General features: G+C 56.1%; 1 protein-coding gene across 3 annotated transcripts in view; it reads left to right on the top strand.

The window, feature by feature from the left end:
• GRM4 (glutamate metabotropic receptor 4) overlaps positions 1 to 27,899 on the top strand; it is a 116,156-nt gene that overhangs the window by 65,736 nt on the left and 22,521 nt on the right. For all 3 annotated transcript variants that reach the window (XM_059400050.1, XM_059400048.1, XM_059400049.1), the window contains exons 4-6: positions 14,622 to 14,757; positions 17,283 to 17,437; positions 19,564 to 19,704. In XM_059400050.1, the coding sequence (XP_059256033.1) occupies positions 14,622 to 14,757; positions 17,283 to 17,437; positions 19,564 to 19,704 (432 nt within the window). The remainder of the gene's footprint in view (positions 1 to 14,621; positions 14,758 to 17,282; positions 17,438 to 19,563; positions 19,705 to 27,899) is intronic.

Below are 27,899 nucleotides of genomic sequence, written 5' to 3'. Positions count from 1 at the left end.
AATCAAGTAATTAGCCATCAGAAAGGCCAAGAAAGGGCCTGAGGGGGGCTGGCTTTGAAGCCTGAGACCCCAGTGGTGAGCACTTGACCTCTTCCTGATTGGGGTTCTCCCCCCTCCTACTGTGAGTGTCCTCCCCTTTCTCCCCGGCTTGCATGGTGCCTTCTATCCATGTCCCGTTTTGCTGTAGACAGAATGATCATATGGATATTCTATGCAAATTCTCATTTTTAATGAGCCAGAAGGAAAGCTAACGACCATTTTACAGATATCTTGGGACCCAAGGGAGGCCTTGGGATTGGGGAGGAAGCAAGACAAAGTGACAAGCAAGAGGAGAGGGGAGGGAGGGAGGAGCATGAAGATGGAGAGGGACACAGTTCGGGCTGCCGAGGGGGCAACTTGTCAGTCACCCCAGAAAGTGGGAGAAAGATGGAAAGGTGGAGGAGAGGGGGAAGATGGGCTGGAGACAGGGAAGGTGGAGGCAGCCAGGATGAGGCTCTGGCGTTTCTGGGCCTTGGTTTCTTTATCTGTAAAATGGTCACCTAAGTTGTGGGCTGATTGGGAGGAATTAATGAGAGAAAGTGTGAGCTCTGCATGAACACGAGAGGCTGTGGACTAATGGGGGACTGTGTGTATGTCTGTGTGTGTGTGTGTGAGAGAGAGAGAGAGAGAGAGAGAATGAGAGAAAAGACAGGATGGGGTGGGGGAGGACAGAAGAGGAAAACAGAGGGACAGGAGCTGGAGATGAAGCCAAGCAACTTTCTGGACAGTAGAACAACTTTTTTAAAAAAATAGATTTTATTTATTTATTCGACAGAAAGAGAGAGAACAGCAGGGGGAGAAGCAGGCAGAGGGAGAGGGAGAAGCAGGCTTTCCACTGAGCAGAGAGGCTGATGTGGGGCTCCATCCCACGACCCTGGGATCATGACCTGAGTCGAAGGCAGGTGCTTCACCTACTGAGCCACCCAGGCACCTGTAGACCAACTCTTAATAAATTAATTAGTACATTCCTCAGCATTTGTTGTCTGCTTTGCAAATGACTACCAGGTCCATGAGGGCAGGATTCTGAATTATTCTATTACTAACTGTACCCATAGTGTCTAGGACAGTGCCTGGTGCTTATGACTTACGTTGCTCATTCAGTGAATGCTCTGAGCCCCGCAGCGGCCATCCCCCCTAATTTTTATTCACTGTGTTAGGTTCAGTGATTGAGATGTTGGGATTGCTATAGGTGCCCAAGGGAGAAGGAGCCTGGGGAGACCCATGAAGGCTTCCTGGAAGAGTGGGCCATGTACTGAATCCTCAAGAATGGACAGGTGCTGACTTGAGGAAGGAGGGGTCTGGGAAGGGGAATTGGGCACAAAGGCGGAGAGGAGAGTCTGAGCAAAGGCAGGAAGATAGGGGTACCTATCTGTGTATCTGAAACTGTAGGAGCTGTTGGAGGTGTGGAGAGATGCGTGACGAGGCTGCAGGGCCTCAGGTGGGACTGGGGTGAGGAATTTGGACTTTGCCTTGAGGGAGGTGAGAGCCACTGAGGCAGGGAAGTAGTGGAACGGGACTGGAGTTTTGGTGGAAAGGCCAGGGGCCACGCTGGGCAGGCTGAGTTTTGTGCAGAGGTGTGGGGCTCTGGTCTGGTAAGATGGTGTTGACAGGAATAGGGGTGTGCAGTGGGTTGTGGCTGAGGGATGAGGCTGGACCTGCCCAGGAGTGCCAAGCCAGCCTGGAGAGGGGCCCAGGCAGTGTGGGTGTGTGGACTGCCTTAGGCTGATCATGGTCCCTCTCTGGGTGCTGGTTTCAATAAAAAAGGAGCACTCCCTCCCTCAACTCTGCTCTGTGGGGTGAGGGTTGGCTGAGCATCTGTCCCCCAGCCCCCTTGCTCCTGGATGCCCTCCTGAGACCCACTCAAGGCTGTTCCCTGGATCTAGGCCTGGAGTCCCTGTCCGGGTCCCTGTCTTTCTGCTCCAAGCTGTGGTCTTACAGTGTTGGGAGAGCCCGGGACAGTTTTTTGGGGTGAGGTGGACACTGCAGCTCAGGGCCCACATCGGGGTCTCAGCCCCAGACCTTTATCCATCAGCCTCTACTAACCTGAGTCCTGAGGCACCTCAAGAAAGCCTCTCATGGCATGCTGGGTCAGGCTGGTGTCCGCTGGTGTCCTTACTGCTGTCCTTCCGCCGTCCTTTACCAAAGCCAGTTAATGAAGCACGTGCACATCTGCTGTCTGGGTTCTCCCTCCCAGGCGTGGCTCAGCGGCCCCATTTTCTGGCTGAAGAAGCTGAGGCCCAGTGGGGCGATGGGATTGCTGGGATAGGTCAATGCCAGAGCTGGACCCAGGCCCCCCCACGTTCGCTGCACGACCTCCTGTTCTGCCACGCCTCCTGCTGGCCTGGCCTGAAGTGGAGGGGGCGAGGCCTGGTGTGGGAGAGGGTCCGGGAGGACTTCATTACCCAGTGCCTGCTTGTGGCAGGTGAGGGGGGGGCGGTGCCGAGCCCGCCGCCGGCGGGGAGACATGCTTGGCCTGCCTGGGTAATTACATCTCAACATTTCATTTTGCTTGTCAGTTTCCACTTCCTGGGGATGTGGGCTCCTAAATATTTTATCCCGGCCTGCAGCCGTCCGTTCCTCCCCCGCCAAACCGCAGGCCCGGCAGCAGGCCCCTGGCTCCGGCCCCTCCCTGCACAGCTGAGACTCCGTCCCTGTACTGGGGGTGGAGCTGGCCAGAGGTCATCTTCTTCACACCCTTGCCCCACGCAGGGGTCCCTGCCACCAGCCCCTCACTGGCTCCTCTTCTCAAGGCGTCTGGTGTGAGGAGGCCAGGCACACAACATTGTGGGAAATGAGGCTCTGTTCAACCAATGCAGATTAGTGCCTACTGTGTGCTTGGCACTCTGCTGGAAATTGGGAAGTTAGACAGGAGAGCCGTAGTCTCCCCTTAAAGGGGCTTAGGGACTGATGGGGAAACTGACAATAATATATAGTAGCAAACACTTACTGAGTGCATATGCACCTGGCAGTGTTCAGAGAACCTTAACCTGCACCCACATATTCTTCAACTGTAGTATAGGGAGATGAGACCCAGAGAGGTGAGTAACTGGTCCAAGGTCACCCAGCTAAGACATGGCGGAGGTGGGAGGCCTTCTGCCCTGAAGCAGGGCAGTTACAGAAGGGGCCCAGCCTAGGCAGAGGAGCCTAAGTGGGTGTGATGAGTTCTGGCTGGGGCAGAGATCTGGCATGTTTCCAGGGGCAAGAGGAGGAGGGAAGGGTATTTCTGGCAGAGGGACTGAGTGTGGGAACAGCCTAGCTGACTTGGAGAAAGAGGTCCTGATGCGGTAGAGTGCGGAGTTTGAGGCCGAGGAAGCAGGGGCATCCCTGGAGCTGGTGGTCTTGTTCTGTGACGGGCTGCTCGGCAGAGGACTCAGAGCTAACACCCCGTCGTCCTGGGTCCGGCTGCCCCCTGCCTTTCTATGTGAGCCTTCTATGTGAGTCAAATCTGAGAGGTAAGTAGAATTCCTTCAATCAAAGGATGCAAGTTCTGGCCACTGAGAGTCTGGAGAAAGGTGCGGGCTGGGGTGGGAGGGGTGGGGGTGCTGGGTCAGGGCGGGGGTTCTCCTGGGGGGCGGGGAGTGCATTGGGTGGGGGCAGGTAGGAAACAGCCTCTTGCCACCACCTGCCTCCAAACCTCTTTGCTTCCTTTTCTATTTTTTTTTTTCTGCCGTTCTCGCTTCAAAGGTGTTTTGCCTAAATGGGTTTGTGTTAAGATATTAGGTCGATCACTCAGCAAGTTTCCCTCTGCTCAGAGCTGAGCGCCATGAATAATGCAGCTCCGAAGAAGGCTGCCACTGCCCAATGGCCTGGGACAGCAGCGCTCAGTTCAGAGGCACTGCTGAGTCCCCCCAAACCTGCGCCCTCCCCCTCCCCCAGATATCCCCTGGGGGTGGACCTTCCATCCTCACAACAGCCCTGTGCATCAGGGGGTGGGGGTAATGCCATCCCGTGTTACAGACGCAGAAATGGCAGAAATGGACATTTGGAGAGGTTGGGCAAAGGAGCTTTTATCACGAAGCAAGTAAGTGGTTGAAGTGGGACATGGGCCCCGCTGTGCCCCAGCTCTCTGATGCTTGTGTCCCCTGCACCCCCAGAGCCGGCCCTGTTCTCCACAGGGGCACGGCTGGCTGGGAGTGGAGGCAGAGGGAGAGGGTTTCAGCAGGAAGACAGGATTTCCCTCGGCCGAAGGGTCACTGAAGCAGCTTGGTAAATGGTTGTTGGATGATGGGGGTGCTGGACCCTGTTGTCAGTCACTAACCCACCCCCCATGGCACTCCCTAGCCAGGCCTCACTCTGAACCATAGCAAAGGGGAGGCATGATTCTTGCTCAGGTGTGGTCCGGCCAGCCTGGCAGCTTCGAGGAGGTGCGGACACAACAGCTCACATGCCGGTGTGCCCAGCTCTGTGGCTGTGTGACTGTGGGGGGCCGGGTGCCGCGAGTGGTCATGTGAGGCTGTGCAGTTGCTGTGGGAGCTTGTGTGGCTGTGTGGGATTGTGCGAGTGGGACTGTATGTGGCCAGGTGTGGGTCCTGGTGGCCATGAGGCTGCACGTAGCTGTCATCAGGTTGTGTGAGATTGTGATACGGGATGTGAGAGTGTTTGTGTTGCCGCGTGCACACACGCGCGCGCGCGTGTGTGTGTGTGTGTGTGTGTGTGTTGGGAGGGCGTGGCTGGGAGTGGTGGGAGGTGCTGAGACTGTTCAGGAAGGGAAATTGCATGTTCTGCCCTTCTGCCCAGGAGAGTCCCTGGGCCTCCCTGCTTTGACCCTGGCTTCCGCCCAGCACCCTGTCTCTGGGGACAGTTCCTGGGTCAGCACAGTGCCCTTGGTCCCTAGAACGTACCTCACCAGGGCACTGGGTCCTGGCCTGGGCCGAGCGAAGAGGTCTCTATCTTCCCTACTCCTGCCCTCCTGCGTGAGCAGCTCTTGCCCCCACTGGCCTCACCTGTTCCGCAGAGGCCGTGGCTCCAGAAGGCAGACCCGGCCTTCACAGACTCCACCTTTCTTGATCCTCCCTCCAACTCCACCACACGCGGCTTCTTTAAGTCCTTTTCCATTTTGTGGTTGGAAAGTCTGATGCTCAGAGAGGTTAAGTGACTTGTCCAAAGTCACACAGTGAGTGAGCCGTGGAGCCAGCATGCTCTGGGTCAAGGTGGAGGGGTGGAGGGAGCTGAACGCAGGTGCAGTATTCATGTTTTGCACACACCTTCTGTGGAATTTGATAGGGAAGCATCTGCAGGTGGGAAACCAGGGGACTGTCTTCTCCTCATTGTCCCTTGGTACCTGGGCCTTCCTGGTCTTCCTGGGTCTTCCAGCCACCTCTCCCACAGTGGGCTTACTACCTCCGTGGGGCTGGAGTCAGCGGGGAGGGTGAATATTCTAGTTTCAGTTCTTCTCTTTTGGCCCTGGCAACTTTAGACTCTGAGGACCTGTCAGTTTGCATGGCTGTTTGTTTGTTTGTTTATTTATTTATTTATTTGACAGAGAGAGAGAGAGAGAGAGATCACAAGCAGGCAGGCAGAGAGAGAGGGGGAAGTAGGCTCTCCGCTGAGCAGAGAGCCCAATGCGGGGCTCAATCCCAGGACCCTGAGATCATGAACACAGCTGAAGGCAGAGGCTCAACCCTCTGAGCCACCCAGGCACCCCTGCCTGGCTGTTTTATATTTGTCTTCACTTCTTCTTCTTCTTGGTTTTTCTAAACATAAACTCTGTCCCCAACGAGGGACTTGAACTCACGACCCCAAGATCAAGAGTTGCGTGCTTTACCAACCAAGTCTGCACCGGGCGCCCCTTCCCTTGTTCTTTTGCACATGTATTTCCAAAGCACTCAGAGCAAGGAGTTTGCATCTAGGTGGAGAAGTAGAATCTCAAGGCAGGGTGGGACCGAGAGATGTCCGGGTGTGTGTGGTGTCCACCCCACGCGTGTGCAGAGCTCACAAGTTTGTCCTGTAAGGGCAGGTGTGGTGAGTGGATTAGCTTTGTAGCCCAGAGCCTGGCATGGAGTTGGTGCCAGGTGCAAAGTGGGTGCCCAGTGCATGTGTGTACAGAGGTCTGAGCCCTCAGCATGACCAGGGGATGGCTTTGAGGGGAAGTCACAGAGGTTGCAGGGCTCAGGGAGTTCCTGGAGGAGGTAGAAGGGTTTGAGCCTTTGCAAGTACTCCCCTTGGACTCCCACTGAGCCTCTGCCTCTAACCCCTTCCATCCCCACCAGGTGGGTACTCAGTGGCTCGTTCATGCAGCAAGGATGAATCAGGGCTCGTTGTTCGAGCAGGTGCAGCATGAGTGCTGGGCCCCCTGAGGGTCTGAGCAGAGATGCAGACACTAAGGAGATAACCAAGGCCCAGGGAGGGAGGGCAGCATCAGGCAGGTCCCTCCTGGCTGGGGGAGCAGCCTCTGCAAAGGCCCGTGGAGGGGGCAGACATGGTCAGATGGCACGTTCTCATAGGGACCTGGGGAAGACTGGATGTTGCAAACGTGGGAGGAGTCCCTGACCCTGTCCCTTTCTCTCTCTCTCTCTCTCTCTCACACACACACACAACACACACACACTGAACCATGGAAGGTTGCAGGCAGGGAGCTGTGTGTCAGATGGAGGTTGGAGTGGAGACTGGATAGTGGGGAGTAGGTCCGGGAGCAGGAACAGAAAGGGACGTGGCCGTGAACCAGGCCTGAGCTGCTGCCTTCCCCCCACTCTCCCTCCTCCCCAGGCCTGGAGCTTCCTGTGGAGCCCCAGACCCAGCTGGAACCAGAGCTGGTTGGAGTCTGGGCCCGCTCTCACTCTGTCGCCCCCCAGCCTTTCTTACCCCACAAAAGCCACGGGTCAGGGGCATTCTCTCAGAGCCTGGCCTCGTCTCCCCACCCCAAAGCCCCCTCCAGCCATAGCTCTGCTGCCTGAAAACAAAAGTGGCATTGGGTTAGTTACTGCCCCTCTGAGTAGGTCCCTTTCCTGAGAGCAGATTTGGGAAGAGGGCCTGGCTTTTGGATCAGGAGGGAGCTTGCGCGTGCGCGCGCGCGCGCGTGTGTGTGTGTGTGTGTGTGTGTGTGCGCGCGTGTCCCCATATGGTCCAGGGGAACTCCCAGCCTTCCCCTCACCTCCCTCTCTGCTGGGAACCTGTGGGAGCCTGGGGGCCCCCCTTGGCTCATCTAACTCTCCCCAGCTTTCTCTCTGTGTTGCAATTTGCTGTCTTCACATTTTGCCATAATGTAGATTTTTCCACTTGATTTCCCAGGATTTATCTTTTGTTTCCCCCCTTTTTAAATTTAAAAGGACAAAAAAAAAAAAAAAAAAAAAAGAAAGAAAGAAAAAAGGAAGGCAAAGAGAAAAAGAAAGAGGAGAGGAGCCCGTATGTGCTAGGAGCCTATATGTATGTGCTTGGCCCCCGTGGCTGCTGGCCTGTGCTGTGACGGGGACAGGCCTTCCTGAGCGACCTGCGCACTTCTGCCACAGGGAAATTCCTCCTTCCTGGTCTGGAGCCCAGCACCCGGGTTGCAGAGTGCGATCCTAGGGCCCTGGGTGCTGGAAAGAAAACTGGTGGATGTAGGGACCTCCTGGGGAGCCATGAACACAGCGCTCTATCCTGGCCGCTCTGCCCCCCCACCCCGCCCCGCCTGTGTGCTGACTGCTTAGCTCCTTCCTCAGGGCCCGGCGAGGGTACATTTCCTGGTGCGTGAGAGAATGAGGATAGGACTGGGAGACAGATGCCCAAGACTGGAGGGTGAGATCCCTGGGGAGGAACCAGAGAGCCCAGGTCCTTTGACTGTCCCCTACGTGACAGTGGGCATGGCTGAAAGCCAGCTGCTCTGGTGGGAGGCCTTCTCTCCCTGCCTGTCCTGGCTGCCAGGGTGGGCACAGCGGAGGTGCTGCGAAGGCCGGGGATCTGGGGCTTGCTTGGAGGGGGTGGCAGGATGGTGGGGAAGGCTTATTTAGACAGGTGGAGTGGGGAGAGCCATCTGGTGGGGGACAGGGAGGTGTGGGGAGGAGGAAGAGGCTGAGTGCAGGTGCATGTGTGCAAACCCTTGTCCCCAGGGGCTTAGGGAGACCCTTCAAGGGGAGGGGGTTGGCGGACCGACTCCCTCTGGGGGTCCCTTCACGCCTGTTGGTTCCCGCATTCCCATCCTCAGGCAGGCTCCCCCCCCACCCCGGATCATTCGGGCTCATGGAGGGAGCCAGGCACACACCCTCCGGGCCAGCAGAGGACAGAAAAACGAGGTCATTTCAGCAGCGGGCGTGCACTTGAGGGTGGGACTTACAGGTCCAAAGTGTTTTCAATTCCTGGCTCTTGGGCAAGGCGGCAGCTCCTGGGAAAAAGTCAGAGCCCTGAGTCCAAAGCTGCCTCTGCCTCTCAAGCTGCAGGCCTGGCCTGAGCCTGTGTGTCCTCTAGGACACAAGGGGTGGAATGAGCGGCTACAGCCCCCTTCTCCCGCCCTCACGTCACCTTGCTGCTTTCCTCCTCTGCCCTGCCTCCAGTAGGTTGTCTGGGGGTGGGGGTCTGGCCTCCTCACAGTTTGATCTTAGCATCTGGAACTTTCCAGGCACCTAATGAGCTCAGTAAACCTCTGTTGACTCCATGAAGGGAAATTGCACGTAGGCAGGGTGTGTTGGTGGGTGTGTGGGGAAGCACGGAGAAGCAGGCAGTGGGCCCGGCACCTGAGGTGCCGTCCCCTGCTACTGTATGCGTCTGCTGTCCAGGAGGCTGGCCCCTTGCCTTCCTCCTCTGGCGGATTGCTCTCTTTTCTGGCTTTGCCTTTCCCAACAGCGCATAAGCTCCAAGGCAGGGATCTTCCTTGTTACCATTTCTCAGCATCTGATTGTGCCAGGAACTGAGCAGGGCACATCTCAAATGAACGCATGCCCGAGTGAATGAATGTGCAAACGTACAGACCTGGCCTTGCCCTTGGGGAGTGCAGTTGGAGGCAGACACAGGAGCACCGGCTAGACTTGGAGAACACTGGGAAAGGTCATCAGACCGCAAATGGAAAGGGCTCAGATACCACAAAATACAACAGGAAACCAGGATCAAGTTTTGCTAGTGGAGTCTATATGTCACATTCAAGTCAAGGCAGGGGCCTGAGGAGAAGATAGGATTTCAGGAGCCAGAAGGATGGCGGGCACCCCACTCCCTTCCACTCCAGCGCGCTGTGGAGTACTTAGTGGAGGCCACTGGGCTGAGAGTGGCTGAAGGGCTCCATTTCACAGACGGAAAAGGAGACTGGGGTGTGTCCATGTGTGTTCTCCATCAGGCAGCACACATGAAGACTAGAACACCATCCCATCACTGCTGCTTCTGTCTGAAAGTTTTGTCTGGTTTGGGTTCTGGGGTCCATGTTTACTAAGCATTCACATTTTGCTGTATTTGCTTCTGATTATTATTTGGAGAAATATAATGTGGATTGTCTGGAAGCCAACCTCCATGCTGCCCTTCATGGAGGGCATGGAGCTCCTCCATGGAGCCCTTCTCGGTCTGGTTCTTTTGCTTCCTTTCCTTGAGGCAACCGCAACTGAAGGTGGTTCAGAGGATTCCTTTCTTGGACTTGCTTAGTCATTCAGTGCGCATTTATTGAGCACTGACTGTATGCCAGGCACTGTTCCAGGCACTGGGGAAGTTGCAGTGAGTGCGACAGACAGAAGCTCCTGCTTTCGCTTAGCTTTTGCTCCTAAAGATGTGTGTCTTCGTGTATGCTGAGTCTTATCACATGTGGTCTTTGATTTCCTTATAAACGGGACAGATCACATGGCGATTTGCCTTTTCAATCAACTTCCAGTCCTCCAGATGTTATTGTGCCAATACATGAGAGCTGTTTTCTTTCCATTGTACAAACACCACAGTATATCCGTTCTTCTGCTGTACAATATTTAGATACTTTCCGCATGTTTGCTGTTTCAGACAGCGCTGCAGGGCCTGTCTGTATGGGGCTCCTGGGTCCCAGTGTGCGTTCCTGTGGGAGGAATGCTGAACGGGATGTGCTGGCACACCCCACTTTGTTAGATGTTACCATGTGATCTCCAAAGTGTTCAGTGGCTGCTCCCCCCTGACTTGTCCAGCTTTCTGGGAGCAGTTGCAGGGCCTTAAGGGACTGACTGAGAAGGGTCTGTTTTGACCAATGGGAGGGGAAGGTGTGGAGAGAGGGCAGGGCTCTGGGTCTCCACCGCTGGGGGTGGCCTGGACACCCACTGCAGGGCTGGGGGATGGAGGGGGAAGGGAGGTGGGGCCCAGGGAGGTGAAAGGGCTGCCCCAGCATTCCATGCTGGTTTAGTCGGGGTGGCTCTGCTGATGCAGTGACAAAAGCAGGCAGGAAGCCACAGAGGGCTGGCCAGGATTTGAAACCTCAGCAGGAGGTGGGCACCCAGCGGCCGAGTGCCCCTGGACAGAGTGCTGCTCCTCTCTGGCCTCCTTCTCCTCACTCTCTGCCCAGCTTAGGCCCGGAGGTCTCTGAGGTCCCTACGCCTCCATGTGTTCAGATGGGCTTGGCAAGTGGTTGTGGCTTCGTGCCCATGGCCCTGTGAGTAGACACAGTGACTGGTGGACCGCAGAGCTGTCGTACGTAGCTGGCAGCTGGGTGCTCACTGGGGAGGGCTGGGAGGCTGGAGTGTGCAGTGAGGAGCTTGCTAAGGGGGGTTTTGGGGGAACCCTGGTCTCTTCCATGTCCCTGGCCTTCTTAAGATCCTGTGCCTGGAGTCTGGGAGAGGTAGAAGGTTCGAGCTTCTGAGCAGAGATAGGGAGTGGGCTCGTTTCTTGTTGCTTGGGTTTAATTTAATTCTGTTTATTGTCTGTATGGACTCATGGGTTCATATTTTATCCAAAGAGAGAGGCCAGGGGGCAGGCGGAAGGAATAATGGTGTGGAGAAGGGCGCTCGCCATGGTACAGAGATTTGAAGAAGGAATCCCAGGGGAGCGTTAGCGGGAGCAGGGGTAGGGGGCATAGGCAGACAAGAGGGCTGGGGGCTTGACATGTGCTTGGGGTCTTTTGGGGGGGAAGGGCTGCAGGAAGTCGGGGTCTGCAGGGACCCTGTAACCCAGGCCCTTTCTTTCTCTGCCTGAGAGAGGGTCTGGACACAGATTGTAGTCCCGCTTACAGGCTGTGTGACTTCTGTGAGCCTCAGCGCTCATCTGTAAGATGGGGCTATTAGCAGCTGCCCCGGGGTCCCTCTGGGGCTCCTCCGGTCTTCTCCCACTCCAGCGAGGGGCCAGGAGGGCAGATGAAGGAGATGTTGTACCACTCAGGGCTGGGAGCTCGTGTCATGCTGGCAGAGCCCCTGGTGAGCCAGCTGCTTACTTCCAGTTCTGGGGTCCCTGGAGCAGCCAGTCTGACACCTGGGCCGCACAGGGACCCTATAGAACCTTGGTTTCTCACCTCAGGGTGGTGACACCAGTGGGCACTTCCTCCAGAGCAGGCCCAGACGTGTCCCTGTCTACAGGCTGCAGGTGTTCCTCTGACCTTGGCCCCCAACCCTTTCCCCGTATAGCCTGAGCCGTCACACAATAGACTGGCTGTGGGGGTGGTTGAGGGAGCCAGGTGGCCTGTGTTTAAACCTCCACCCTACCCCTTGGCTATCTGTGTGACCTTGGGAAACCCCTTAACCTCTCTGTGCCTCAGTTTCTTCATCTAGAAATTAGAAATGTGCTGATGACACCCCAGTAGAACGAAGCCATGTAAAATTTGCAGAATAAGTTTCAACACACATTAGACGCTTCCTGAATATTAACTGGTATTTTCGATCTCTGCAGAAATCCCCAAACTCCTCTCCCGTTGCCGCCCTCTCTTGTGGTTGTAAGAGTGTCCTGCTCAGACCATACTCCTGTCTGAAGTACCTCGAGGCTCACTCACATTCTAGATGATGGCGCTGTGGTCGCTTAGTTCTTCTTCCTCCAGAGAAACGAAGCAGGCAAGATCTGCCCTGGTCTGGGGGCGCTGGGGTGGCTTAGTCATTATGCATCTGCCTTTGGCTCGGGTCATGATCCCAGGGTCGTGGGATCAAGCCCTGCATCGGGCTCCCTACTCAGCTGGAAGCCTGTTTCCCCCTCTCCCACTCCCCCTGCTTGTGTTCCCTCTCCCGGTGTGTCTTTCTCTCTCTCTCTGTCAAATAAATAATTAAAATCTTAAAAAAAAAAGATCTGCTCTGGGCTGTCAGGTGGGACCATCGCACAGATCCTCCTGGGGGGGGCATGGCCCAGAAAGAACACTTAATCTGCAAGTTTCTGCCCTGTTGAGGACACTTGACTCCCATTCCCTGCTTCTCTCCTCCTACCCCTGCTTCCCTCCTGTCCTGGAGCCAGGTGGCTTGCCCTCACCCCCTGTCCAGCCGCCTCCCCTTGTCCATCTGTCTCTCCAGATGGGGGGAAATGTCACAATTGGCCCACTTTCTAACTGGAAAGGAACCATATGGAGGGTTTAGCCAGGAGCTGAATGTCTGCCCAGCCGCCATTAGAGCAAGGCCAGCGCTGTGGGAAGCGGATTGTCTCCCCTTGGCTCTCTCTGTGGGACCCCAGTCTGGAGAGGCCAGCCCTGCGAAGGATCCTCCCTCCTTCTCTCTCCTCCCTTGGTCTTCTCTAGGGCTTGGGACTTCTTTGGCACCTTAGGAGAGAGCCAAGGAGCTTGGTCAACCTGCAACAGGCAGAAAGTAAGGCAGGTGGGTTCTGGTCAGGCGCCGGGCCAGAGGGCCACGGCTACTTAGCCAGCTATGGAGAACCAAGGGGTCTGCTTCCTGGGGACAGGGCTATGAGTGTGTGTGTGTGTCGTGTCGCCCTAGGCGTCGCAGGTCCTGGCACAGAACAACCTCCCTTCTAGGGAGGTGTATCTTGTTTCTCCCCAGAATGACCTCCATCTGGCTGCATATGCCTCTGCCCTTAGAGTCAGCTCAGGGTCACCGCCTGTGGGCAGCCTTCCCTGGTTGCCCCCTCCCTGTCCAAGGGTAGAGGCTCCTTCTTGAGTGAGGCTGGGTGTTGACATTTCTCCTGGTGGGGCCGGGGGAAGGTGTGGACCCCCCACTGACGCACATGGAGTCTGTATAGGGGCATCAGGTGACCCAGCATGGGCAGAGGCCATCCGGAGGCCCAGGGGCAGCAGCCAGGTACCCAACCGAGGTAGATGGTTTTAGGCATTGCTTGGTTCCTATTTGGGGTGGAGCTGGGCAAAGACCCTTGTGAAGGCCCAGAGGAGATGGACAGTCTTAGATAAAGGATCGGCTTCATTAAGAGTAATCCCTCCTGCTTTTCTATCAGCTGAGTCCTGACTCTGCCACCTGGGGCACTGGGGTTCTTAATCCTGGGAGGCTCCCTGCTCTGTGTCACAGTAGGGGCAGGACACTGTGTGGTTTTGGGCAAGCTCCTTCTCCTCTCTAGAGTCCTCATCTATCCACGGCTGCTGATAACAGCAACAGTGGTCCCCAAGTGCTTTCATACCAGGAAGTCAGGTGGCATTTCAGCGCACGGATGACACCTGTCTCCCGCCAGCAGTGGACACATGCCTAAAGCCGGGAACTGGCTGGGTGAAGTCTGAGGTACTCCCAGGGTTTCTGTGAGCCGCACAGTCTGGGTGTGAATCGGGCCCTCAAGGTACTGACTCTGTGTTCTGGATGCTTCCGCAGGCATGGGGGCTGGGCTTCTCATGGGGGAATGAGCTCAAGGGATAGGCCCCTGGCCCCGCCTCCAGGAGCCAGCCAGGTGGCAGTGGGCCAGAGGAGGAGAGACAGGAAGGTTCTCCAAGACCCCCTGACCCCTTGGGTCACTTTGCTTGAAGCAGCTTGTTAGAATGGCTTTCCTGGGAGCTCTTGAACTGGGACTGCGAGGATAGGCATCAGGGCACCCTGTGGGAGCTGGGGAGCCTATGAACTGAAGAGCTGAGAAAGGAGAGCCTGGGACGCCCCAGAGGGACGGGCCTGAGATGGACAGGTGTGAGTCAGTGGCAGTGCGCAGAGCTCTTGTCCAGGGGCCTATTGATGAGCGCATGACCTGGGGACAAAAGCCCTGGGAGGTACTTGTGGTTGTGGGTGCATGGTGTACCAATAGCCCAGGGTGGGCAACTTGCTCTCTTCTCAGATTTACTCTTTGAAAAAAATCTTAGTTTCAATGAAAATAACCATCATTTATTAAGTAATCCCTGTGTGTCTGATATTCTTGTATTTGTAAGCAGTAACTGACTTAGCTTTGTAATGATCCTGTGAAGTAAGTAGGATCATCTTCACTTTATAGATGATGTACATGAGGCACAGAGAGGTTCAGTAACTGCCCTGAGGTCACACAGCAGTAAGTAGCAGAACTGAGATTCAAACCCAGGCTATCTAGCTCCTAAACATGATGCTATATTGCCTCTTATTAGAGCCTCTGTTTTATATATGGGAGGACTGAGGCACAGAGAACTGAAGTGACATGCCCAGGGTCATCCAGCTGGTGAGAGGTGGAATCCAAAGTTGTCTGACCGCATAGCCTGTGCCTGGAGATCTGGACCTGGGATCTAGGAGTCCGGCTGCAGGGCTGTGGGCAGCCCTTGGCTTTCGTCTCCTGGAGGGGACCGCGTGTGGGAGGGCGTGGAGTGAAGTGGGGAGATACTCTGGCCACTCTGGGGCTGAGTGACATCCTTCCCACAGGGGGCGTGTGCATCGCACAGTCAGTGAAGATACCCCGGGAGCCCAAGCCTGGGGAGTTCGATAAGATCATCCGGCGCCTCCTGGAGACCTCGAACGCCAGGGCGGTCATCATCTTTGCCAATGAGGATGACATCAGGTGAGAGTGGATTGCAGCCGGGTGGGGGTTGGGAGTCGGTCATGGGGAGAGTCAGTGGTCCTGCTGGAGACCTGCCTAGTGAGCCTGGCCCACTGCAGGCTCTAGAGAGGTGGGGTGCAACATTCCTCAGGCTGGGGCACAGGCAGCTGCTGATGGGCCCCCTTTCCCCTGCCTCCCTCTTCCCTGCATCTATTCTGCCAACTGCTAAGGCCCTGGGTTTTTAGCCAAAGCACCTAGGTTCTAATCCTGCTCTCCTTCCTCCTTGCTGTGTGACCTGAGGCAAGTGTCTCAACCTCTCTGTGCTTCTTTTCTGCTTTAAAAAAAAGGGCGGAGGGAGCTAGAGATGCCAGCCTGATAATGTTATTTGAGATCTGAACACAGGAAGCAGAGTCTGGCACACAGCAGGGGCCTGGGGCCTGCGGATCCCCTGTCAGCCCCTGCCTCCAGTCTTTGGCAAAGCTTAGAGTAGTGGAAAGAGGCCTGGGCTGTGGGTCTAGTCCTGGCCTGGGTACATGCTCACAGGGGGTGGCATCGTCCCCTCCCTGGGCTTCAGTCTCTGCCTCTGCACAGGAAATGGATGGACTTCTGGGTGCCAGGACCGTGCAGTGCCAATCCTGCCCACTCCGCACGTCTGCTTCTGTCCCCCAGGCAGAAGTTTGGGTGCACTGAAAAGCCCCATCTTAACCAACTTCTCTTCCTCCTCCTTTTCTCCTGCTGCTACCTCTCAGGCTGATGTCAGGGCCAAGATGGGGGCAGGCCTCTGTGATTGCCCTGTTCAAGGGGGAGAGAAACACCAGCTCTGAGCTCCGGGAGCCTCAGTCTGGAGGGAGACACAGCCCTGCCCTCAGGGAACCCCAGTCCGAGGGAGGAGACAGGAGACACAGCCCTGCCCTCAGGGAACCCCAATCTGAGTGGGGGAGACAGGAGACACAGCCCTGCCCTCAGGGCACTCCAGTCTGAGCAGAGGAGACACAGCCCCTGAACTTGCAGAGTAAGACAGTAGAGTCCTCCCCAGACCTCCTCCCTCAGCTGGCTGGCCTGAGGTGTCCTAGCCTGCTGTGCCCACAGGCCTCCTGCCCTCCAGCCCAGCCAAAGCTGCCTGTCTGCCCCTGCCCCCATGTGCCTCCCTCCCTGTAGCTAACCAGTGTCCATCCGGGTCCCATTCTTTCCAGCACTTTCCCCACTTGGTAAAGACCCATCCTGGACCCGAACTGCAGCAAAACAGATTTCCCCTGAGAGACATTGCCAGGTCCCTGCCCAGAGGTGCGCCCTGTTCCAGGCCTCCTGCTTAGCTCAGATGGACTCAAATGCTGGGAGGGGAGGATGAAGGCACTGGGCTCTGTGTCCTAGACAAGAGGCACCTAGGGAAGGGACTGACTCCAGAGGGAACTGGCAGCAGGAAGTTGAGGGGGGAGCAGAGGCATTTCTGGAAATCCACATGCATTTTCAGAAGCAAACAGAAGTAAAAATAAACCCAGGTGACTTTGCAGGGAGGGAGGCCTGGGAGCTCTGGTCCTGTCTGGCTGGCCAGATGCAAGTGGGTATTGATAGCGCTGTGGGCGTGGCTTCTGGGAACAGCCCCACCCCAGATTCTGGTGGGTGAGGGGCAGCTGCAATAGGTTTGGGGGTCCAGGACCGTGGAGAGTCAGGAGCTGTTGGAGGAGGGAAGGCGTGGGCTCTGGGGCCTGGAAACCTATTTCTCCCTGGCATCCCCAAGCTGTCCCGGGCTCAGCAGCCGCTCCTAAGCTCTGGTGGCCATGTCCCAGTTTCTAGTATCACAGCCTCTTGCTTGCTCTGTGATCCTGAGCAAGGTGCTCGCCTCCTCTGTGTTCCACTCTCCCCACCCCACTATGGGAGAGGCTGGGTTGGGGGAATTTTGCACAGTCCTGGTTTTCTTCTCCCTGAGTGTCTCCTTTGGCCATTGCCCTGTGCTGGGCTTTAGGGTCCCTGACCTGATGACAGCCACTGTCACAGTAGGACAGTGGAGGGGGTGATCACCTGCCTTGTGCCCTTTCATCCATCCAGGAGGGTGTGGGAAGCAGTTCTTCAGAAGCCCTAGACTTTTGGCATAGAAAGAGGTGAGGCAGAGAAGGCTGTGCCGGCAGGGAGTGGCGAGTGCAGAGGGGTAACCATGTGGGTAGGTGTGTGTGCTCGTGCACACATATAAATGTGAGAAGGAGACGAGATGTGTCTGTGGAATCAGGACCAGGGGCATGAACCTGAGGACACAGAGAGGGCAGGTGTAGTCCTGGGGCCTGAGTCAGCTCAGGGGTATGCATGCACCTAGGGAAACAGGGACGGTCTTTGCAAGGACAGCTGTGGCCCTGGGGGTAGGATCGAGTGGGGGTGGGAGCACCTTGGACCTAGAGGCAAGCATGGGCCAGGGGAAGGGGGACCATGGGCTATTCAGGGGACATGTGTGTGCCGGGGGGTGGGTCAGTCAAGGGCCCCTGCGAGCTGGGGTCCCTGGGGGGACAGTTGCAGGGGCAGACACGGCTGGGCTGGGCTGGTGTGTGTTCCCACAGGCGTGTGCTGGAGGCAGCACGGAAGGCCAACCAGACAGGCCACTTCTTCTGGATGGGCTCCGACAGCTGGGGCTCCAAGAGCGCCCCCGTGCTGCGCCTGGAGGAGGTGGCCGAGGGCGCTGTCACTATCCTCCCCAAGAGGATGTCAGTGCGAGGTAGGCCCCGCAACCCCGGACTGCGCCCCCCCCCTCACTCTCGCCTGCCCCCACTGTTGGTGTGCTCGCCAGCTTTTCCTTATTACTGTCCCCCCACTCCATTCCTTACCCACTCCTCATCTTCCAACATTCTGTCTTTCTTCTTCCTTGGCCCACACCCTCTTTGTGCTCATGCTCAAGGCTGTATGGACTTTCTAGCTGCATTCGACCCAGCAGGATTCAAACCCAGATTCAGGAGCTTTCTTCTCCCTTCTCAGATATTTTTGGGTGCAGGAGAGGGGTGGCCCATATGGGAAGCTTCTTTATCAAGGTCCTTCCTTCATCCCCACACCCCACCATCCCTTCTCCCATCTGCAACAGAGAGCCAAGGCCTTCACTCTGCCTGGACCATGTCCTCTGTCAGAAGGGCCTGGGAGCCACCAGCTGGAGACAAGAAGGTGCTGTGCTGTAGGGGGCACGTTCTCCCTGCAGGCCTTGCCCGGGTCTGGCCGGCCCTCGGTGGTGGTGGTGTCAGCGTTGGGTCTGTCTTGTCCAGCATCCCTTCCTCTTGGGACAGAACCCACAGTCACCCGGGACAGGAATGGTCTGCTCTGGCTGGAACCTCACTGTGAGTGAGGCGTGAAGTTCCCATTAGTGGCCCAGTTTGGCAGGGACCTCACTGTCCTCACCACGGGGGAGGCAGGCTCCCAGGACCTTCTCCCCTGCTCCTGCTTCGTTAAATAGAAGCCAGCATGGATGTTGCTGGGAAGACCTGCAGACATCTGTCGCTATAGAACTTTCCAAGAGACCAAGGCCTGAGCATGGGGGGCACCCGCTGAAGGTCACAAGGCACTGTATTCTCTCTACCCTGAGGCAGAGGGCGCTGAAGTTCCCACATTACCCTTCTCAGCCTCCAGCCACAGTAGGCACTAAACAGTAGTGACTGTGGCTACTGGGAGACATCTCATTTAGTCTTTCCTGTGACCCCACAAGACACTTTTTTCCACATTTAGTAAATGAATGCATTAAGGCTCAGAGAATCAAAGCGACATATAGTGGCAATTAAGCGGCAGAGCTGGGACTGAAACCCAGAACCTGTCTGACAAGTCCCTTTTCTCTCTGAGATATTAGCGAAGACTTTGAACCATGGTTCTCGTCCAGGGGGCGATGTGACCCGCAAAGGACATCTGGCAAAGTCTGGAGACATTTTTGGTTGTCCCACCTAGGGAGTGAGGCTACTCTACGTCCTGCTCCCTACAATTCGTAATGATCTGGCCCTAAGTGTCAGTAGTGCCAAGGCTGGGAAAGCCCACCCTCGCCCAGTCCCTCACCAATGTCAGCATTCTCCTACAGCTCCGACAGTCGCTTGACTTGAACCCTGCCCTAGTGTGGACCCTACTGAACTTTCAGGCCTCCTGGCCCACCCCTGGCAACTCGGTCAACGATGCAACGGTACTGGGAACATCATCCATGCAGGAGGGGCACTGAGGGGAGAGAGCAGGCGCTCTTCACTCACCAGCCCACCCGCTGTGGGGTGGGTTTTTTCCTGGGCTTAGAGCAGAGGCGGTGAGTTCCCTTTGGAACATCTGGAGGAGGAAGTCGTGTCTGCCAGTGATGGGGGTGTTCTGGACTCGAACACAGAAGATCCAGGCCCTGGTCTTGCTGTATGACTTGGGTCATCCCCTCCCCTCTCCTGTCCTGTCTCCTCTTTCGAACCAGAGATCACGGGTGCTCCCAGCTTTGGTCAGCCCTCCCACCTGCCTCTCTGCTCTAATCTCAGCACCCCCAGATGGTTGCTTCTCAAAAAGGTCCCCTGTTAGCATTTGGGTGGTTAGAAGGTGAAGCGAGAAGCACCCTCAACCGCACTCTTCTTTTCCATAGACAGCGGTTGTAAGATTACACGTGCTCCCCCTGGGACTTAGTACAGCTCCTTTCATTTTGAATGAAATGAAATGCACCACGTTTTGTTTTTTTCCGGCTGGACCTTGGATCAGAGGCTCTGCTCTTCCATTCCTCCCACCCTCTGCCTGGGCCATCTCTAAAGCTGGGGGGGAGTTGGGGGGGGTGGAGGGGGTAAGCGGGAAGGGCTGGGGACAGGAGGGGAATGGATGCGCAAGGCCCTGACTGACATCCTGGTTCCCTGTCAGGCTTCGACCGCTACTTCGCCAGCCGCACGCTGGACAACAACCGGCGCAACATCTGGTTTGCCGAGTTCTGGGAGGACAACTTCCATTGCAAGCTGAGCCGCCACGCGCTCAAGAAGGGCAGTCACGTCAAGAAGTGCACCAGTGAGCACGCGCGGGGCGGGGCCAGGATGGGCCCTGGGCTAGGGGCGTGGGCCTACCGCCTGAGCGGGGCGGGGAGGTGGGCTGGCGCCCGGGCGCGGTGCTGGGGGCCCAAGGGGTGGGGTCTGAGGGGCAGGGGCGGGGCCTTTCGGTCTGCAGGGCGGGGGGGGGAGGGCTTAGAATCTTAGAAACCGTGGTGCTCTCAGCAGTCCGTGAGTGCTGCTAGGGGGAAAGGGGTTCTGTCCGGCCTGTGGGGATAAACCTTGGGGTTTATCTGAAATGTCCCTAGTAAGAGTCCACAGAAATGACCCCGGGGGGAGCCCCGATACTCGCTGGTCTGAGCATTTTGGAGAAATCATCTCTAACCCCTCCCGGTTTCCTCAGTCATTCAGCAAACACCAGTCTGACTCCCAGGGTGTGCCCTGCTCTGTACTAAGCACTGTGGATATGGCACTGAATGAGAGAGTCAAAAATCTCTTGGAATTTTCATCCTAATAGGAAAATGTTTAAACAAGATAAATAAGTAAGCTATAGAGTATGTCAGAAAGCAAATGCTCAGTAGAAACAACTAAAGCAAACAGATGGCTTTCGCGTAAAGGTAACATTTGAGCCAAGTCCTTAAAAGGATAGGGAATGGGTCACAGGAGGATGGGACAATGGGTCCATTCTACAGATTGGAAAACAGGCTCAGGTAGGTAAAGGCACCTGGGTTCCCGTAGAGGGAAGGTGGTAGAGCCTGATTTGAACCTAGGTCTGAGCTCCAGGCCCTCAGTCTCCTGGGGCAGCCATCACAGTGTGTCCACATTTAGACACATTCAGATGTGGGTCCCTCTGTACTCTTAGTCTGAGCAGCTCTGCCACAGGACCTTACTTCTGACTTTGAGGGAGCTCTGGGTACTTTCAACATGAGTGGTACCTGGTGAACTCCCTCCTGTATCCTCCTGGACTGATCGGTGTAGCTTGGGCGGAGGGCCAGATGAGCAAGTGACCACTGCAAGGGTGCAGGGACTCGGTGCATGGAATCTTAGGGAACAGGGTGATCCCCAGGGCCCAGGAGGAGGAAGGTGGATGACAGTTGGTGGGCAGGTGGGGAGGATGCTGCCCTCTGGTGGCCAGGGCCCTATGGGACTCAGGAATATTGGCCATTTAGGACCATGGGTATCCCTCCTCCCCTCCCCAGGGCCCAGCAGGCATGCTCATGTGTGGGTGTACTGTACGTGGTAGTGTATGTGTGCAGACACGGGTGTATGTGACTGTGTGTACATGAGTCAATACGTCTAAGGGAGAAGGGGTATGTGTGTGTTTGTCTGATGTGTGTTTCTGGGCAAGATAATAACCGTAAATACCACTATTTGTTGTACATCTGCTGTGATTCAGACACTTTAAAGACGTTATCTCATTTCCCTCTTACAAAAGCCGTAGGGGTTTTTGTGATCCCCATGTTTTAGAGCAGGATATGGAGAGTCAGAGAGACCAAGGTACTTGCCAAAGGCTGCACAGCAAATGCCTTCATCAGGCAGTAATCACAGCAGGGTTTTAAGAAGTGCAAACATGACAGCCTTTGTGGGTAGGGTGACCATGTGTCTTGATGACTCCTTTTCTCCTGGCATAATTTTAGAAAATATCTCTTTTATTATTACTTTTTAAGGTTTAAGCCACCCAGTGTCCCATATTTATTTACTTTATTTTATTTTTTTTTCAGATTTATTTATTTTAGAGAGAAAGAACATGAGTGGGAGGAACAGAGGGAGAGGGAGAGAGGATCTCAAGGGGATTCCGCATTGAGCATGGAGCCTGATGCTAGATTCAGTCTCACAACCCTGAGATCATGACCTATGCCAAAACCAAGAATCGGACCCTTAACCAAATGCACCACCCAGGTGTCCCTAAAAACATCCCTTTTATTCTTAAAAGGATCCCACTTAGGTGGGATGGAAAATTGTATGTTCACCCTGATTATAGGTCACGAGAGCTGACTTAAAGATGGGGATAGGGGAGCCTGGAACTGGGGTCAGGATGTGTAGCCGGGGCCTCCTGTGTCCAGCCTGCCAAGGGCGAGGGGATTTCTGGAGTGACCTCTTGACCTGGGAGGGGGAGGAGGAAGGAGGGCCTTTGTCAGCCCCTGTAGGCTCTACCCAGACTCCTAGTCCTCGGGTCGGGATCGGCAAAGATCTCCCACCTGGTTGGTGAGGCGGGGAGAGGGGCGCCTGTCTGCAGCCCTAAGGGAGGACGTTTGGGCTGTCCAAGCCCGCGGAGGAAGGAGGGTGAGAGTACAATTCAGAAGAGTGTAGAGCTTCACTGGCAGTCTATGGCCAGCTCTATGCCCTCTCTGGCCTCTGTGTTCTTGTCTGAGAAATGGGATTGGGTGAGCCAGCCCAGAGGGTGTCTTGGGTTGGAAATGAGAAGGTATGGAGGCACTTTGTAAACTGGAAAATGGTGGCTCTCAGGCCTGGCCATGCATTAGAATCACCTGGAAGCTTTGAAAATATAGTAGCCCTCTACCTCCAGATCCATTCAGTCAGAACCTCAGGAGTGGGGTCTGGGCTGTGGGTTTCGTGAAAGCTCCCTAGGTGATTTAGGGCTGGGAAGTCCCCAAGCCTGGTTCGCAGTGAATCTCCCAGGAAATTTTTTTAGAGCTACTGATGCCTGACCCCAGACGTCCTCAGTGAGTGGGTCCTAGGTGCAAGCTGGGCATTGGGATTTTTTCCGAAGTGCCCCAGGCCATCCTCATGTGCAACAAAGTGTGGGAGTCCCTGGGTCAAAGGGAGTGGCAGTGATGGGAGGGAAGATGGCATGCACCCCAGGCAGGGGGGAAGGCATGAGCAAATCAGAGGAAGCTGGACTGAGGAGGGGGTGGGTATGCATCACATGGAGGGGTGGAAGGACAGCGCCTTACAGCTGACCTTGATGCTTCTTCGTGCATCTGAAGCACCAGCCGAGGCTGGTTAGAGTCCTGGAGTGGCCCCCAAGTCAGGAGCGGCGAGCCCATCCGTCTCAGGGTAACTGGAACCTGGGACCTGGGAACCACCCTAGGTGAGGGCGAGGCAGCTCTGGCTTCCCATGGCCCTGCCTGGGTTTGAACGTAGCTGCTCCCTTGGGAGAATGTCTTAGGCCGGGAGGGCTGGGGTGACCCCCATGGAGGGCTGGCTCTGCACTGGGTGCCTGGTGGGCGGCAGAGGAAGGACTTACCCCCGGAACTGGATCCAACTCTATCCTCCCTGCTGTGTGACCTTGGCTGAGTCATTTAACCTCTCTCTGAGTCTCCAAGAAGACAGGGAGGTTGCTGTCCATCTCAGTGGGTTGCCGCGAGGGTTGGAGACGAAGCAAAGGCATGAGGAGGCTGGCTAAAAGACCACATGCACGATCGGTGCTGGTAAAACTGTGGTTGATACGGAGAGGGAGTGGGAGCAATGGCATTCCCAGGTCTGTTGGTACCAGGGCCCTCTGTCAGCTGTAGGATCCCCGGTGAGAGAGGACTGCTCGTATAGCTTGTCACAGGGACAGCACCCAGTCCACGGAAGAGGCTCCTGAGGCTGTTTGAGAACATCACAGCCCTAAAGAATTGGCAGAACTGGCTTTATACCCCAGCAGCCTTGCCCTAGCGCCAGTACCTTGCCCAGTCTCCCCCATTTCCTGCCCTCTGCCTCCTCCAGACCTCCTCACTCTTGCCCCCAGCCAGCCCAGGCATGCTCTGTGGTCTCCTCCTATTCCTACTCTGTCTCCAGAGGCTGCCTTCCCATTCACTTCTTCCCGGATGCCTGCCTGTTGCCTGACCCTGGTGGCCTTACCTTGGCCCCCTGTGGTACCCTTGATGCCAGTGGATGCCGTGGTTGGCCTCTGCCTGTTTCCATCCCTCAGCTGCTCCTGGAGGGCGCTTGGCTGGGCAGAGAGCTGCCATGACTGCAGAGAGTCTCAGAAGAGTGGCAGAGGCTGGCAGTTGGAGATGGGGCTGGTGTGTCCCAAAGTGGTAAGAGAGAGAGGGTATCACACGTTCTTTCTCAAACGTACAGCTAGGAGAGTCCTGCAGACCTGTGTGACCTCAGCAGGGCATGTTACCTCTCTAGGCCTCAGTTTTCTCATCTGTGAAATGGGAGTCCTGTTACCCAGGCCCATCCTCCCAGAGCCCCATCCCCAGCAGAGCTGCCATGCTCACCTTTTCCCAAAGAAGGAATCGGACATGATCTGTGGGAAGCACCTGCAGATTGCCCTGGGACTGCCACACACCTGAGCCAGGGAGGGTCCACCGAGTTGGGAGGGTGGATCTTTGCAGTTGTCAAGCCCAGGGGAGGGCTGCACCTCCCTCTCAGTCCCCCGGGTCCCCCCCCCCCCTGGGAACACGAGGAGAGGATTTGTGAATGAAAGCCGTAAACAAGGCAGATACGGCATCCATCTTTTTGACAACACTGCCAGCCAGGTGATGGCTGAGCGGAGGAAGGCCCGGTTTATGAGGAAACAGGAGAAATTTACTGCCTGCTGTTCTCAGGGGTTGGGAGCTCCAGCAGGGAGGGTGACTGCATGGCAGCTGGGGACCTGTGGGGAGACCCCTGTCTCCCGGTCTGCTCCAGTAGCCACAACACCACCACCAGAAATAATCACAGCTAATAGTTACACAGAATTTGTCACTTGTCAAGCCCTGTTCTAGTGCTTGGCATTTAACCTTCACAGCAACCTATTTTGCAGATGGGGAAATTGAGGTCCAGAGGGGCTAAAGGCTTGCCCAAGGTCACAAGATCATAAGTAAGAGAGTTGGGATTTGAAACTGGGCCATTTAGCTCCAGAAATGTCCTGCCTCAGAGCAGCTGATGTCCTAGCCCCGGGGCCCTCCTGGCTATTCCAACCTGACTTTGAAGGTTCTGCTGATCTACACATTCCCAAAGGGACCCGAGAAAGCATACTTCCCTGGGGAAGGCCAGGGGGACCAACATTTGGAACTGCCCCTTATCTCCGGTGGGTGCCACCCATTAGAGGAACTCACTTTTATTCAAACCATGAGCCACAGGGTGGCTGGAGGGATCCCGGGTCCGCCATCTCCGTGCTGCTTCTCCCTTGTTCTAGCAGCTTTCACTAAGAGGCTGATTATGGGCTCTGTGCTGGGCTCTGTGAGGGCGACCGACCTGCCTGGGCAGCTCCTGCTGCCGCTGGGAGACAGTTCATCTCTCTAGATAAGGAGGTGAGTGGTGGGCTAGCTCTGGCGGTCAGTGCCTCGGGTTTCCAGGGAAGACCCAACCATGAAACCAGAGAGAGTAGGAGCCCCTTGGAAGGAAATGGAGAGTTCTGGGAGACTAAGGAAGTTGCACTTTTGAATCGGGAGGTCAGAAGTTCTCACCGAGAAGGTGATGCTGGAGCAAAGACCCGAAGCTAGTAAGACAGCCAGGCATGTGGAGGCCTAGGGATGAGCATGCCAGGCAGAGGGCTCAGCCTATGCAAAGGTGTGGAGGTAGGCTCATACCTGGCAGGTCGGGGGAGCAGTGAGGAGGCCTGTGTGGTTGAAGCAGAGTGGGCAACAGGAAGGAGATGAGGTCAGAGAGGCAGGTCAGGTGAGCCAATGCTGGGGGGGCCTTGTAGGCAATTTGTAGGGATTTAGTCCTTTTTCGACAAATGAGACAGAGCTGTTGCAGGGTTTGAAAGAGGATTGATGTGATCCGATTTATGTTCTAAGAGGTTCACTCTGTCCGCTGCCTGGAGAGGAGGTAGGGCTGAGGGCAGAATGGGAGACCGGGTTCAGAGGCCGGTGCTCTGGTCCCAGTGGGAAGTGATGGGGTCTGGAGCAGGTGGTGGCCTTGGAGGTGAGAAGGGGTCAGGTTCTTTGCCAGTTTTGCCAAGTGGCCATGGAGTTGGCTGAAGGATCTGAGTGAAGAGAAAGGGGACGGACGGTAAGTCAGGGATGGCTGCATGGTTCTTGACTATGCATGAGACATGTGGGAGAAGTCTGGGCCGGGGAGGAGAGTCAGGGGCTTGGTTCAGGCACGAGATGTCTTTCTGGTATGGGAGGGGGAGCTGGTGTTAGCTGGGGGGCCTGGCTGGCTTTGGGATTTGGGGAGTTGCCAGCATATGGGTGGGGCTGGTTGGGAACCCCAAGGGAGGGAATTGATTTGGGGTCTCAGGACTGGCACTGGGAGGTCAAAAAGATTGAGGAGGCAGGAGGGAAACCAGCGCTCAGGCCCATCACCTGCTGTCAGGCTGGAGGGTAGGGGCAGGGGGAGCAAGTGAGATGGGAGGAAGAATGGGTGAGGGGATTTGGCAGCCTGGAGACTCCTTGGAGAGATGGGCACAAAACTCTGGAGTTGGTCAGGGAAACAAGGGAGAAATTGATGGTGGATGAGTAGGGACAGTGATGTCGAGAAGTTGCATTGTACACAGAGAAAGAAAAAGCGGGATGCTAGTTGGGGGCAGAGGGCGTCAAGAGAGGGTTTTTGTTTATGTAAGTGGGGGAAATGAAGACATATTTCCATGTTGAGGGAAAAGATGCTGAAAGGGGGAGGAGCATGGCTAGGTGACTGGCGGGGCTGGTCAGTGGCCATCCAGAAGTGATGTTTGCTAATTTCAGAGACACAAACTTCTCTGCTGCTATGAGCATTTGCAATCAGAATTCACAGTCATAGAGGGACTTCAGCTTCCCATGTCTGTATTTTCACCCTGGGGTCATGTTCTTGAGGGTCTCTAGGGGCCTGCAGGTGGTTCAAGGTTGAGTCGTGGGCTGTGCCAGAGGGAATCCCTGAGAGTCAGGAGCCCCTCCCCCTGCTGAGCCTCACCTCCCCCTCCTCCCAGCTCAGGCGGTGGTCCCCTGGGGGGTCCCACCCCTCCCCTGGTCCCTCCCCGTCTGCCCCAACCAGTCATCCCCAGAGACACCTGAGCTGGCTCTGAGACACGAGTGGGTGGAGAGCTGAGGCTGGGTTTGGGGGCTTGGGAGTTTGGGGAAACATAGAGGGGACCAGGAGTTAGAGCTGCCTCAGACTGGAAAGCAGGTGTCTTGATGGAAGGGAGGGCCCCGCAGAAACAACGAAAGAATGTGAACCTAGGAAAGGGAGAGCCAACCGTGTGATCTGGGGACATGATGGGCAGAACAGGGGAGTGTGGAGCCTAACCCCAGGAGCGGAACTCCCAGGACCCTCAGAGAAACCTCTGGGTTTCAGGGAGGTGACTGGGAGAATGGCTCAACCATGGGTGAGTCAGGAAAGAGGGAGAAGGGCCTGGAAGCACAAAGCTGCCCCCGCATCTGTATATCAGCGGGCAGGCTGACCTGGGCCCCTGTCTGAGTGGGGTGGGTACCCTGTGCTCATCTCATCTTGAAGTGGAGGGAGCCCGCATGAACCAGGCTGTATGCAGGTTGGAGGGGGAGGCCTGGGATGGGGGATCTTTCCCAGTGAAGGGGTACCTGTGAGGAGAGGAAACGGATTAACATACTTAAGGCGTGATGGTATATGTGTTCTGCCTCTTCCTCCTTAATCCTCCCAGAGGCCCCTGCAAGGTCAGTGTCATTACCCTGAATTTATATCGGAGGAACCGACATTGTATTTGACCTGGGTCATCTAGCCATCCACGGCGGAGCCGGGAGCCAGGCCCAGCTGTGTTGGCTGGACTTCAGCTCCTGGAGGGGAGGAGGGGATCTTTTATCCTACTCCCTGGAAGTTTGCCCGAGGGCTGAAAACTGGTGTGCACGTTTGCATATTTGTACATGAACGCAGGCTTCTGCGTGCAGCTGCGTGTGGTGTGTTCGCGCACCTGGGCTGGATTGTACCTGTGGGCCTCTACCTGTGAACAGAGACCGCCGGCACCCCCTGGTCCCCTCAGTGCTCGCCAGCCCCATCTTTGTTAATAGAGTCAGTGCCCCTGGGAGCAGAACTTGGCTTAACATTGAGGGGGGGGCCCTAGTGTCTGTTCTCTTTGATGGGCAACCATGAGGCATCCTCCACATCGTCTCCTGGAGGGCTCTAGTGGGATCGAGCCCCACTGATGCATCCGTTATCATCTCCCAGAGGAAATACCCGTGGGCCTGTCAGCCCGACCATGGGTGAATCTGGAGGACAGGATGCTTGGATGCATGCCGAACTGGGCGAGCAGCCGTGTCTGTGTTACTTGAGTTTATATGCGTTGAGACATGAGTGTGAGTATGGCCGTGTGTTTCAGTGCCTGCTGGGTTGTGGGTAGCCACCTTGGACATGTAGCTTTGGAAGTACGTGCACGTGTGCGTAATTGAT

Source organism: Mustela nigripes, chromosome 5 (genome assembly GCF_022355385.1).
Source record: "Mustela nigripes isolate SB6536 chromosome 5, MUSNIG.SB6536, whole genome shotgun sequence".
Taxonomy (NCBI): Eukaryota; Metazoa; Chordata; class Mammalia; order Carnivora; family Mustelidae; genus Mustela; species Mustela nigripes.
The sequence above is the reverse complement of the archived record's forward strand: the minus strand, read 5'-3'. Positions and strand labels throughout refer to the sequence as shown.